Here is a 14,658-nt window from a genome sequence, read left to right on the forward strand (position 1 = left end):
AAAAAATGGTGTACAGATCTAAATAGAGAATTCTCAAAAGAAGAATCTCAAATAACTGAGAAACACTGCAACATTCTACAACCTTAGCCATCAGGGAAATGTGAATCAAATCTACTTTAAAATTCCATCTTACACCCGTGAGAATGGCTAGGATTAATGACAGGAGTGACAGCTCAAGCTGGTGTGGGTTTGTAAGCAAGGGGAACACTCCTCCATTTCTGGTGGGAGTACAAACCTATATAGCCTCTGTGGAATCAATATGGTGGTTCCTCAGAAAATTGGGAATTGATCTACCTCAAGATCCAGGTATACCATTCTTGGACATGTAACCAAAGGATGCTCTATCCTACCACAAGGACACTTGCTAAAATATGTTCATTGTGGCTTTATTCATAATAACCTCAAACTGGAAACAACCTAGACGTCCCTCAATGGATGAATGAATAAAGAACATGTAATATATTTACACAAGGGAGTATTGCCCAGGTGTTTAAAAAAATGACATCCAACTGGCATTGCAAGCAAATGGGTGGAACTATAAAAAAAACATCCTGTGGGAGATAACCTAGACCCAGAAAGACAAGTATAATTTGTATTCACTTGTAAGTATATTATTAGTTGTTAGGTAAAGGATAATCAAGCTACATTCCACAGATACAAAGTAGTTAGATGAAGAGATATCTCTAGCGGAAACACATGGGTCTCCCTGGGAAGGAAAAATAGAATATATTTTTCAGGGGGACTTGGGGTTAGTGGGGGCAGGATTAGAAAGGATCATGTATTAGGGGGAAGGGATAGAGGGAGAGAGTATGGGGAGAGACAGCTGGAGTTGGGGGGCCTTTAGAGCGTGTTGTGGAAAGCTAGTGCAGGGAAACTTCCTGAAACCTATATGGGTGATCCTAGTGAGTATTCCTAGTAATGGAGCATACAGAGTCTGAACTGACCATCTTCTGTAGCCAGGCAAGGCTACAGGTGAGACTGGATTGCAGTCAGTTGATCTGTTGGGAAGGGAATTTAGATCCCTAAATAACCCAGATTGATGCTAGGACCAAGTGTTCCTCTCTGAAAACTGACAGTGGGGTACCATTGTTGTGGGCAACATCTACACAGTTCATTGAACATAGAGAGATCAAGCTGTTGCCTTCATGGAGCTCTCACCCCTATCTTCTATTCTGTTTGGCCTGGAAAGGTACTCTGCAGACTATAGAAAGAGAAACATGGACACCAACCAAGGCACAAAAACCTCAACATATAGTCTGTCCTCCCTGAAAGTTGTGCTGGGGCTATGTTGGCACAGAACTTGAGAGAGTGGCCATACAATGTCTGGTTTAACTTGAGGCCCATGGAAGGAAAAGCAGTCCATGCCCTACACTGCCAGGATGGCCAGGAACTGGAGACCAAATAGCCCACAGACCTAGGGTAGAACCAAATGTAACTAAAAAAATTCAATAAAATGATTGCTAATATTCTTGACAATATTCTGCTATACTCATAGATTTGTGTCTTGCCAGTTGTCATCAGAGAGGTTTCTTCTAGCAGCAGATGGGTGCAGAGACCCACAGCCAGTCATTGTGTGGAAGTGGGAGTCTAAATTGAAACTCTCTATCAGGTCACATAGCCCAGTGAATCATCTAAGCAGAGCTCACATGGACTCACACAGACTGATGCAGCAAAGATGGAGCATGCATGTGTCTGCACCAGCTTCTCTGCGTATATGCTGGAGTTTTGATGGGACTCCTAATAGTAGGAGTGGGTTTGTCTCTGATTCTTTTGCCTCCTCTCTGGACATCTTTCCTCCTATTGGATTGCTTTGTCCAGTCTATATGATGGCTGCTGTCTTGTCTTATTTTTGTTTGGTCTTATCTTGTTTTGTCATGTTTGGCTGTTGTCTCTTGGAGGCCTGTTCTTTTCTGAAAAGAAGCCAAAGGGGAGCAGATCTGAGGAAGAGGGGAGGTTTGTGGGCACTGGGAGGAGTGGAGGGAGGGGAAACTATGGTTGGGAACTATTGTATGAGAGAATGCTCTCTTTTCAGTAAAAAAGAAATAAAATATTCACTCAATAAAAATAAAAATAGTTTAATAATTATAACACTCTAAAATAGTTATTAACTATGTAGTATCTACCCAAGGGAAAGCTTAAAATTTCCTTCCACTAAAATATTAACAAGGTGCTGAAATTCCTATGATTTGATGGCATATAATCATTTTCATATATAGCAGTGAGTTGCAGGCTGTGAATAATGGGCAGGAGGTAAGATTGCCTTTCCTGTGGAGACTGAATTTTGGGGACAAATCAATAGGAGGGTTTGGATGCTGCCTCCTGCAGGAAAATCCTCTTCTATTGGAGGTCTCAGACACAAGAAGAGCTGGAGGGATGGTTGCCCAGAGCAAAAAGCAGCTGTAATGTACGAGATGGATAAAAGGTAATAACTTCCTCAGTTCCTTCAGGACAGACATCTTATCTGTTTGTTCCAGGTAAAGCTTACTTCCTGGCATTTATGTGACTCCCAAGAAATATTCTTGAAAAGCAACCATTATGTTATTCTTTTTAAAGTTACCTGTCTACTAATGATGACACATCTAAATTATATTTTCACTGATGTTTTTGAGATCACTAATAATTTAGCACCTATGTCTTAAAAACACATATTTGTAATCCATTGACCTTTGATTTGGTTTAACTGTTAATTTTGATTGAATTGAAGTATTTAGACTAGGTTTGGGCTTGTGATGCACACCCACTGTCATCCTAGCTACTCAGAGGCTGAGACAGAAGAACTGAATGTTAAAGGCTAGTCTGAACTATACTGTGAGTTCAAAGTTAATCTGTGCAACTCGGTGTGACCATTAATCAAGATTTTAAAAGACTGGGGATATAGCTCATTGTTAGAATATGTAACAAGCATTTGCAAAGTCAGAGGTTCAATATTATTTTAATAATTAAATAAAAGCATGGAAGGCCTGCTATTTCTTGAAGGGAAATTAAGGAGAAGTGGACCCGGGGTAGGAGGGATCTGGGGGTGAAGGACTGGGAGGAGGTGTGGAGGGGGAACTGATGTTGAGATGTAACATATGAGAGAAGACAAAAAGGGTGACAATGAGGACTACTCCTTTGGCATTTTCACAGGGCACTGCTCCTTCAAGCTGTTTCCAACATGTGATCTCACAAGAGGCTAACTCTCCAGAAAGACTCAGGAATGATCACAGAAACCAACAATTGGATGAGATGTTGGTGATCTGATGGATAAGTGGGTGGATAGTCCCATGAGTGAGTGTGTGTGTGTGTGTGTGTGTGTGTGTGTGTGTGTGTGTGTGTGTATGTATGTATGTATGTCTGTGTGTGTGTGTGTGTGTGTTTGTGTGTGAATGCACATCTGTATGATTAAAGATGGTGGGCAGCCTGCACACAATACCTCAGCCTACCTGCTTTTCCTTGGCCCAGAGGTCATAGATCTTCTCATGGGCCTCCCCACAGAGCCTCCTCAGCTCCTCACAGGACTCTTGTAGTGAAATCTGCTCCCCCCTCAGCTTTCGGTTCTCCTCTCTCAAGATGCTCACTTTTTCTTTCGGATGAGTCCACTCACTCAGGAGCTGGCTGTGAAGGATGCTGAACCACCACAAAGAACAAGGTGAACCCCATCCAGCCTCCATATGCCACTCCCACATCATCCATGCAAGGTCCCATACCCAGACTAGAGTCCACTGTAACCATGCCAGCATAACCTAGTAGCTGGCAAAAACCGGAGAAGAGCCAAATTCCAGAAAGACTCAGACTGTTTCTGAAAACCCTGAAACTGAAAGGGATCCATGTACTTCTGAGAGCAAGGTTTACCTCCCCGCAACATGTGCTTAACTGTTCATGGTATTGGGAAAACAACAGCAGGTAGAGGGTAAACATTCTTGATGGAGGACAGAAGATCCAATGGGAATATATTCCATCTATGGGTCCCATGTGAACCAGCTCTGTAAGTCTCTGCCAGAGCCCCAGACACACAAATGCCTGATACCCCATCATGGTGCTAATAGTTTTTCTATCTAGAGGCCTCTGAGGCTGGCAGGACAATGATGGAAGTGGCTCACAGACACTTCACTCTTAGCAAAACTGGTCCAAGAGGCCCAGGGAATTTCTCCAGGTCCAACATCACTTTTTTATGCTCCATATTCAGCATCTCCAGCTCAAAATTCAGCCTGTGGTAGGTCATGGCCCAGGAACAAAGAACCTCATGAACACAGGACCCAATGGCCATATGAATTCAGGCGGTGCCCTCAACTACCCCAGCACAGTTGATGTCACATTATGGTACCTATGAAGTAGGACAATGTGGTGCTTATTAAACTCGCTGTCCTGGCCTCAGACCAGCAGTCAGGTGGTGCTAAGAGAGTGAGCCAGAGCTGCATGAGTGCCATCACTGGGCCTGGAGGAGTTGATTAGCTCTCTAAGAAGTCCTCAGGAGTCTGTGTCACAAGTCTGGGCCCACCAGAAATCTATGATAATGTTGTTCGTGTCTTCAGAATGGGGATTTTTGATCCCAGGTTCCTATTGCTACATGGATGCCCAGATCACATAATCAGTATTTTCAGAGAGTAGACCCAACTTAAGGATACATTTATAAGTCTCCAGTGGATTCCAAAGGGCTGCTAACATGAGCACACAGGCCAAGAACACTGTTGCTCACAGTGAGTTCCCTGACCTTAGTACTGACATTTCCTGGAAACTCTGACACAGGAAGAACCAAACGCCCTGCCAGAGACCTCCAACTGCCAGGACTGGGTGGAAGCAGTGCAGCCTATATCCCCATCTCACTCCCAACTAGGCTTCTGTTCTGCCTCTCAGATGCACTCAGAAAAATTAGCTTGGGCATGAGGATACCCTGGAGGTGCAGCCTCCAATGACCTGAGGATTGCTGGGGTTGACTCAGTAGGATCAAGATAGTCACCATAGAACTCGACATAATGATTACCTGTTGTTCAAATCATTGTTGGTAAATTTGGCCAGGATTATAGAAAGTTCATTCCTTTCATTGGTCATAATCTGTAGCTGAAGGGTCAGTTTATCCACCTTGTTCATCTGCTGTTCTTGCTCAGTGAGGGAGGTTGGAGTTGATGCCTTTCCAGTAGTCCCTGTATAAAGATAAACATAAGTGAATTTGTATGGTTGTATGGCACAGGGCCAGGAGAGATCATGTCGAGTCTCAAGAAGAGGCCTGAGAAAGAGAGAATGCATGGAACCCAGTGAAGACCCAAAGAGCAGAACAGTTGTCCTCAAGTTGGGGTTCATAAGCCATGTCTCTGTGCCCAGTCACTATGGCTAGATAAGTGCACCAGCCCCTACTGCAGCTCCACTGTCCCTGGAAGTTTTGTTACCCAGCCATGAAGCTCTGGAAATATCAGCTCATATCTGACGTGAGACAGGAAAGTCCTGAAGTCCCTAGTGCTTAGCACCACCAATCCCTTTTCACCTGTGTCCAGGACTAAAAGTAACTGAATGTCTAAGACCTTGGTGCATGGATAGGGAGTTTCCCTCCTTGGTATTCTCATCAGATATCCATAGAACCTAAAGGAATCCACTGACAATGAACTGTAGGAACACCCTACCCTGACACCTCCATAGTCTGTGACTCCTGTTGGCTTTCTTTGCCACTCAAAATGAAGTTAAGGAACTCCCAGAACAGCAGCTGCAGCCTTGACAACTCCTGGCTCTCTGCAAACTAACCATCAGAAATCCTTGACTCTGAGTCTACCCTTTCAGGAATCCAGAGAAGCAGCATAGACCTATCTCTTTTTAAGACCCCAGCTACTGAACCCTATTTTTGGAAGGTCCATCTCAAGCCTCACCTCCTCCTTAGAAAGCCAGATCTCTCTGTCAATCAGTGTGCTCAATCTTGCCTACATGTCTTCTGGTGAACCCTATAAGCACTTAATGAATGCCCCAAGGACAGTTGGTGTTACCACAACCATGGTGAATTCACAGATCTTGTCAAGGGCTCTCCAGGATACAATAGAATGTTCAGAGGAGGGACTGTTAGAGTCACTGCCAACTGTCATCACTTATTTGATAACTATCTCTTCCTCAATGCACTAAAAGCCAAGCTTCCCTTTCCAGTAGCCTTCCTTGAGACACAGGGGAGGCCTTCAGCACCTTCAGCATCAAGAGATCTCTGATTCATTAGAAACTTTTCACTAGTTCAACCTGTGGAGTTGAAGACTCACTTTCCAAACACTCTCCAGGAATGGGCTCTTTTCTTCCTTAAGATCTCTAATCAGTAAGATGAGAAGTAAAGGATACTAAGAAATTAGCTCAGGATGATGGGGAAGGAAAATAAGTTCCATGAAGTGAATGAAGATATCAGGAAAGATGCACAGGGATGTTACACTGTGGGTGGGTGGTGGGAGATTATGAGTGTCCTGTCAGACCAAAAATAAGTCACATAGGTAATGATGAAAATTTCTCCAAAATTTCAGCAGAGTACAGTCCATCCATCATGATGTTAGCAAAGGTGTGATCACCTAGTGACAGGACAGGCTGGAGATACCTAAGGACTGCACATCCTCAGGTGAGCCCTAAGACACCAAGAACAAACACTTGCAGGTAAAGTGATGGCCCATTCCTGTACCCAAGTTAGAGAAAAGATGACTGGCTAGTGAGTGGGCAGGAACTCAGGAACCTTAGGGGTCACTGAAATGCAACAATGCGTGGTGGCTCCTGCCCTGCAAGTGGCTATGAGGTAAAATGTGACAACCTCCAACTTTGGCCAAGGGACTTTACTCTGCCTGTTATGAGTATTATACAACCAAACAATGTCCACTGAGGTTGAAGTTCAGTGCTGTAACTGAAGCCTCATTCTCCCTTCTATGTTTCCTTCCCACTCGGAGTGAAAGCAGAGGGCCCTGAGCAGAGCAACTGCAGGCTTGACCATTCCTGGTTCTCTGCCAAACTATCCACCAGAAATCCTCAACTCCAGGTCTGCTTTTTAGGAACTCAGAGAAGCGTAATAGGTCAATTACTTCCAAAAAGCTCCAAGATCCTGAGTCCCATTGTGAAAAACCCAGTGGGAGCCTTCCTCCTTCAGGAAGCTCCCCATCCCTTGTTCAGGACTCACTGAGCTTTCCCCAGAACCATTTGTTTCTTGATGTGTGGCACTGAGAATGAAGGCCAGCTTCCTTCTGCCTCTCTCTAGTCTCGTTATGTTCTCCCTTCTGTCTCCCAAGGAGCCTGCTCAGTCTTGCCAACATGGCTGCAAGTGAAACCTTTCGGCAATGGACAGATGCCTGAAGGGCAGTTGGTGTTACCACAACACCGGTGACATCACATAGAATGCCAGGGCTCTACAGGATACAGTAGAATGTCCAGGGAGGAGTCGGCTGATGTCCACAGTACAGCCTTTATCTCCCTAATAACTATTTCACTCCAAACTGACCTGAAACCAAGGTGCCAGATCAGAAACCTCCCTGGGGGGGGTCACACAAACTTCTTTGGCACACTCTCCTTCCAAAGTCAGAGATCTAGCTCTCTGCTTCATTAGAAACTATCTATGGGGAGTTGAAGGCTCACTGTCAAAACACTGTACAGGAATGGCTCTTCCCCTGCTTCAGATCCATAGTCAGTATGATGAGAAATAAATGATGCTAAGAAATTGGGTCAGGATGATGGGGAGTAGGAGCGATGAGTCCTCTTAAATAAGCATTATGGGGGAATATCCTCAGACTTTTAGAGGTTCGTGAGTTCAAAACAAAGAGAAGTCACATAGGTTGTAGCTAGAGTTTTCCTGCCTGGCCCACAGTCAGGACAAATCTTTGTTACCTGCCAGTCCCACAGCCGCTCAGACCCAACCAAGTAAACACAGAGACTTATATTGCTTACAAACTGTATGGCCGTGGCAGGCTTCTTGCTAACTGTTCTTACAGCTTAAATTAATCCATTTCTATAAATCTATACCTTGCCACGTGGCTCATGGCTTACCGGCATCTTCACATGCTGTTTGTCATCATGGTGGCTGGCAGTGTCTCTCTGACTCAGCCTTCCACTTCCCAGCTTTATTCTCCTCCTTGTCCCACCTATACTTTCTGCCTGGCCACTGGCCAATCAGTGATTTATTTATTGATCAATCAGCAACACACTTGACATACAGACCATCCCACACCAATGGGTAGTGATAAAAATTTCCCCTTGAGAGTAAAGAGAGCTCACTCAAGCTATGAGGCTGTGAGTGAAGATGTGATTAGCTGGCACAGTCATATCTGAACGTAATGGCAGAAGTTATAAAACCAGCACAGCTGCTTGACAAAGATACAGCAAAACTGAGCCACATGATGGCTGGCATGCCACCTTCAGTTTTCATCTCCACCTGTTACATACTTGGGGCACTTTTAATATTTGTACAATTTGAGAATATTGGGTTGATGGAAAATTCCTTATGAATCATTTATGCCTTATCCCAGGAATTCTGCTTCTAAGCTTACCCAGGAAAGTCCTGAACATACTATTCCTGACCTGCTTTTAGGGAGATATGCTTATCTACTTGAAGGCCTTCCTCACACCTTGGAGGTTGTGACATATGAAGAAGCCAGAGGTCTCTTCATGAGGCTATGAGACACTCTTGAAACATCTGTCCCTATACTTACACCGAAACAAGATATTCAAAACAAAGTAAATTCAAAAAGGTCAACAAGATCTGATGGGCTAGAGGAGTTGGCCACAGTTCATATTACAAGGCTCTTCCCACTGTACACTCAGACAATTACGTGGCATACAACTCTGCCCTACACAGAGACATATTGATGAGCAAAGTATGGAGTGAAAAGATGATAAAAGTATGAGGTGTTAGGACCTCCCTCTCTTAGAAGTTAGCTCATGTAGAGCCACTATAATGTCATATGACCAAGGATCAACAGAATGCGAGGATTAAACATATAGACAAATTCTATAAAGACATAAATGTGAACATTGATTGTATTATGCCAGAATTTGAATAATAACTGCAGCAGCTTTAGCCTGAGGATTTTTCCTGGGCACTCTGACCACTGAGAGTTAATAATACATTGCTTGAGATATGGCAAAATGCCCAGAGTGGTTGAAGATTTTTGGTTTGGTCTAGTGTCCTTGAAGCAACCAAAGCAACCAGCCTGAGCACAGGCTGTCAAATGCCTCTAGATTCTCCAAAAATTGGGCTATGGGGTTAATGAGTAAGAATGATAACTCTGTTTATTAATGATGTCAAAATTTGAGGGAAAATGATTGGAAATAATAACTCTGTTCTGTCATAGTTTATTAATGATGACTAAAAGATGAGCAAAAGGAAGTGAAACATGAGTCCAAAACCAAAAACGATACGTTCTATGTTTTAGAACATCATGAATATATCCCTGATAACTAAATTCTGTATAAATAAAGAAACACTGGCTGCTAGTCAGTCAGGCTGCAAGGTTCTCCTGATGACCACCATGGCCTGGCTCACTTCCTTCCCCTCCCCCACCCCGATGCCTTACATCCTCTGCAGGACCCATCCACCACTAGGGATGGCTCCCAGCAATTAGCTCTTTACAGGTCTGGCTGTAGACACATGAGCCCAGTTAAGCCCTCAGATCTTTAGAACAAACAGTCCTAGGAAGTGTATGATGGTCCAAATCTTGAATCAATAGACAAAGGAAAAGTCAGTGGCAAGTCAGTTGGAAACACACATGCACATGCATATGCACTCACACGCATACACACACACACACACACACACACACACACACACACACACACACACACACATACACCAGGTATACAATGATCATGGAATAGAACATGATGTACATCACTATTATGGTGTTTCAACCAGCAAACAAAAGTTAAATTCCTTGGTCTGGAGCCACCTGTTACACTCTACATGCTTGGGAATGGTTGGTACTGCTACCTTTGGGTCCAATACACATAGGAGATCATGAGAAGGACAGGCAAAGGGAGAGGCTCAGGGTTGTTGAATCAAAGAGCTTTGTTATAACCTAACCTCACCTTTCTACTTTTGATGGTCCCTGTAAAGAAGAGCCGCCCCATTGTCAGTCTGGAATGCATGTTCTCCAGATCTCTGGACTTTCTCCACCAAAGAACGTTCCTTGGAACCAAGGGCTGATGAAGTCTGTCAGGTGATCTCTGTCATTTCTGATGCTGAAGCCCCAATTCTGTAAATGTCATTATTAGCTTTATTTCTAAATAGGTCTTGTAGAGACCAAGTTGAGGACCTATTGAAATATAAGAGCAAAGCATGTGCCAAAACTGGTATGAAAATTTTTATGAACATGCAGAGCAGAGTTGGGGTAAAGAAGCAGAGGAGAGAAGTGAGATAGAGAGAAAATGTGAGAGATATGACTTTGCAAATCAATCTGAGATGTGAAAAAATCTAGAAAGCAAGATATAAAGGATTGCCTGCAAATTCCAGCAACTAAGAAGGAGGCCTGGAGCCAGTTGTATCCTTAGGAATTCAGACAGCTTGGCCTTTTCAATACTTAATTGTGAGACATCACACTTCCATGAATACATTTCCCCAGCCCAGAAGATACACCTATCCACCCTAGCCAAATATACACAAAACCATTCTGTGTGTGCCTACCTCTTATCTCACTGATGTTTCATACCAAAAGAGGATTCATTATCTTCCAAATGCCCTGAGATTCAGCTGACAGGGGCCAGCACCTGACCCTCACAATGCTTTCCCTCAGCCTACCCTTGGCACATGGAAGGTGTTCAGAAAATGAACTGGTAGATAAGACTTTGCCTAGCAGATTCTCAAAATGTAGTTTTGAGATTATCAGTCTCTGGATGACAACCCTAACCCATCACTCTACAGAAAAGAGAGTCTCATTGGTCAGCTAGCTTTTTTCCTTCCCTTTACATCCTTCAGGTAACCAGGGGACAGTCTCCTCAAGCTCATTTAGAGTGGCACAGGATACAGCTTAGTTTCACAACCCTCAAGTCTGACCTCAGAAGCCAAGAGAAAATTCACAAACACTCATGTGGATGGAGATGCCCAGGTTATCTGCCTGATCACTCTAGAACCTTGCTGATGCTGATGCTAATGCTGGAAGTGAGAGGCAGGTACAGCACATGGTCACCATACTAAGCAAGCCATCTTCTCTAACATCATTCCAGGACACCCAAAGCTTGCAGGAAAGACCCAGTTCTGTTTTTGTCCACTGCCTCTTAAAGTCCTTAATATTGTGAGGTATGTAAATGTATTATCTCTGCTTAGACACTTGCCTAGAAAAGAAAAGTGATATACCCAAAACATAATTACTTCTGTTCTCTCTGGCTCCAAGAGTTTTTTTCTAAGTGTGTACTCTTTAGTAAAATGCAACTTGTGTCTTCTATTGCTTAACATTTCCTTTCTCTGCATAGTACACACCATCGGGAGTTTGGCTAAATCATCATAGAATGGGTTAATGCAGCCATCATCCCTTTGCTTTAACATTATTGAGTGATGTGCCCTAACAACTACAGCCCTTTATGTTACCTTCACATTTATTTTCTAAAAAGATTTCAGAGATCTTACTTACAGATATTCTAACAGATGGGTCCTTAAGGGATCTATGACTATTTACCATTAAATCTGTGCAAATTCTTCATGCTTGATGCTTGCAGCCCTTGCCTTAGGCTGAACTTAGGCCACACTTCCAGGAATAGAATTGTCTCAAAGAACTTAAAATAAAAATATGAATATAAAACTAAATTAACCCAATATTTAAAATAAAAATGTTAGCCTTATATTAGTGATGGTACATAGACATCAGCATCTTTCCACATAGGTAGGAACCAGAAATACCTGGAAAATGCATGTGCACCAAGTGTACATGTTAATTTATCAAATAGTTACTGAATGCACTGCTCCCATTATAAATGGTAACCTCTGCTGAATGTACAGAGCAACAAATACTGACCTTGGAATATTCTGCAAGTTGTAATTCAAAGTACCAATTACTGGGACCTACTACTCAGATATATTAATAAAAATTTCACTGTATAATTGCTCTGCAGAGTACCCAGGTTGCAGTTCACTCACCAAAAGGTAGTTTACAGCCCTCACTAACTCCAGTTCCAGAAAACATTTTGCCCTCTTCCAACCTCTGTGGACAGTGCAATGATGTGCTGCAGAGACATACATTCAGGCAAAACACCCATACACATAAAATGAAAATGAAGCAAAATTTTTAGTGTCCTGGATATTAGATCCTTACTGAAACATTCACAAACTATTCTCATGTGTAGGTTCATGTGTTATGCAGTTTCTGGTAACATTCTTATTGTTGATGATGTTTGAGACAGGGTCTCTGTATGTAGTCCTGAAACTCATCATGTAGCCTGTGCTGGCCTACAGACATCCAAATGCCTCTGCATCCATTGTGTTGGGATTACAAGTGTACATCACTATGCCCCACCTTTTTGAGTAACTTCTTTTTATTGTTTTCATTTTGTCTTTTGAGACAGGATCTCACTCTACAGCCAAAACTATCCTAAATTTCACTCTGTAGACTAGGCTGACTTTGAAGTCACAGAGGTCTACCTGTCTATGCTTTCTGTGTGGTGGCATTGTGTTCCCCAAAATATTGTGCACCCTAATAAACTTATCTGGGGTCAGAGACAGAACAGCCACAATATTAAACATAGAAGTTAGGCAGTGGTAGCACACACCTTTAATCCTAGCATTCCAGAGGCAGAAATCCATGTGTTCAAGGATACAGCTAAGCATGGTGACTCACGCCTTTAATCCCAGAAAGCGAGCCTTTAGTCCCAGGGAGTGATGGTAGAAAGCAGAAAGGTATATAAGGCGTGAGGACCAGAAACTAGAAGCATTTGGCTGGTTAAGCATTTGGCTGGTTAAGCTTTTAGGTTTTGAGCAGCAGTTCAGCTGAGAGCCATTTGGATATGAGGACACAGAGGCTTCCAGTCTGAGGAAACAAGATCAGCTAAGAAGTTGGCCAGGTGAGGTTAGTTGTGGCTTGTTCTGTCTCTCTGATCTTCCAGTGTTTGCCCCAGCCAGCGGGGTCTCAATGGGGGTGACCCACCTGTGGGAGAGAATGAAAGGGATGGGAGACACAAAGGAAGACAGCAAGACAGGGTTCTGATCAAGCTGCAAATTTTATTTTCCTCAGCAAGGCTTATATCACATAGGAGGGGGAGGGGGCAGGAAGGAGGGAAGGGGTGCAGGATGTGCAGGATGTGCAGCTGAGAGGAGATGTGCAGGTGAAGGGGGACGTGCAGTTCATGAGGCTGCAGGATGTTGTGCTAGGTGATAAGGTCACTGGTCAGGGCCCACTGTTCTGTTGCTATGCTACCTGACTGCGGGATGTTCTTTATCTTTGGGGGCATCTGGTTTAGGGCCTGTGGCTTGTTCTCTGGCCTAGCTAGTACTTTTCCATGGTTCATGTTTGGTCCCTGACATCTCCCCCTTCTATACATATAGCAAAACAAAGAAAGGAGGCCCAAATGTTTTTGCCATGATGGGGGAGGGGTGACAGAGGCTCTATCCTTGATAAGTTCCATTGTTGACTGTTGGTCCATGTAGGCGTACCCACATGTCCCAAAGGAAGCTGGAATGATGAAGTTTTTTACAGGGGGGCGGGTTTGAATCTGGGAGGAAAGAGTATAGGGTCTGCATAACTGCCGTGCAATAGAGCATGTCATCCAAGGCACTCAGGATGGTAGAGTACTTTAGTCTCCCTGCCTTCTGCAGTCCCAGCTGCATCCTCAATCCCCTATGCAGTGGGCTCCAGCTCCTAGGCACAGGTGCATCCTCCCCTGAGCAGAGGGGCCTATGCTGATATGGAGTCTTTATCTGGTTCATTGAGACCACAATCATGGAGGTAGAGGCGATGGTAATGAACCTGAATTTGTTTTGCCTGAAGTTCGGCCAGCTGACCACGCACAAATTGAGCTGGTCGAGACAAGGCCCAAGGGCCGAATGTTAAGACAAGAATGAGGCCAACCAAGGGTCCCAGAAGGGACGGCAGGAGGGTGGTTAACCAGGGAGATGTAGAGAACCAATTTTGGAACCAGCCTAGCTCTTGATCTCTTTCTTTTTTGTGCTGCTCTAAGCCTTCGCAGACCTTGACCATGCTATCCCTTTTTACTCCTGTGTGATCAGTATGGAAGCAGCACTCTTCCTTAAGAGCAGCACAGAGGCCTCCTTGCTGTAAAGAGGAGGTTGAGCCCTCGGCGGTTTTGGAGGACCACCTCTGAAAGGGAGGTGAAGGAGGATTCAAGGCCGCAATGCCTCACTCAAGCTGTGCTATATCTTCATCTATGGAAATTCTAAGCTCTGAATAATGTTGATTAGATAAAACCAGGGAAGCTATGCCTGTATCAGCCCCTGCAGCCCCGACCCCCAGGAGGACAGCCAGAGTGACTGCAGTCACGGGTTCCCTTTTCACGCGATGGGGGGTGCATGAGGGCAGCCATCTCTGCCAGAGTCTTCTCTTCCCATCTTCCCGAGAATTGATCTGGGGAATAATAGGTTAGCCTAGGGATAAGTTGAACCAATATACAGAATAAGGGGGCAGAGGGATTATTTAAATGAAGAGAAATGCACGGTGTTAGGCCATCAGTACAGGCCCACCAAGTATCATTGGCAGGGAGAAGATATCCAGACTTAAGGGAGGTATTTAGGTTATCTGTGATATTACA

The 14,658-nt window shown here is 44.0% G+C and overlaps 1 protein-coding gene across 1 annotated transcript in view; it reads right to left on the reverse strand.

Annotated features, from left to right (window-relative positions):
- LOC128119569 (disks large homolog 5-like) overlaps positions 1-14,658 on the reverse strand; it is a 97,534-nt gene that overhangs the window by 6,797 nt on the left and 76,079 nt on the right. Inside the window, exons 7-9 of the mRNA XM_052752900.1 lie at positions 12,667-13,040; positions 4,961-5,120; positions 3,423-3,606 (exon numbers count right to left, since the gene is read on the reverse strand). Coding sequence (XP_052608860.1) covers positions 3,423-3,606; positions 4,961-5,120; positions 12,667-12,724 — 402 coding nt within the window. The 5' untranslated portion in view covers positions 12,725-13,040. The remainder of the gene's footprint in view (positions 1-3,422; positions 3,607-4,960; positions 5,121-12,666; positions 13,041-14,658) is intronic.

This window comes from Peromyscus californicus, unplaced genomic scaffold (assembly GCF_007827085.1).
Source record: "Peromyscus californicus insignis strain IS unplaced genomic scaffold, ASM782708v3 Scaffold_24__1_contigs__length_46423439, whole genome shotgun sequence".
NCBI classification, from domain to species: Eukaryota; Metazoa; Chordata; class Mammalia; order Rodentia; family Cricetidae; genus Peromyscus; species Peromyscus californicus.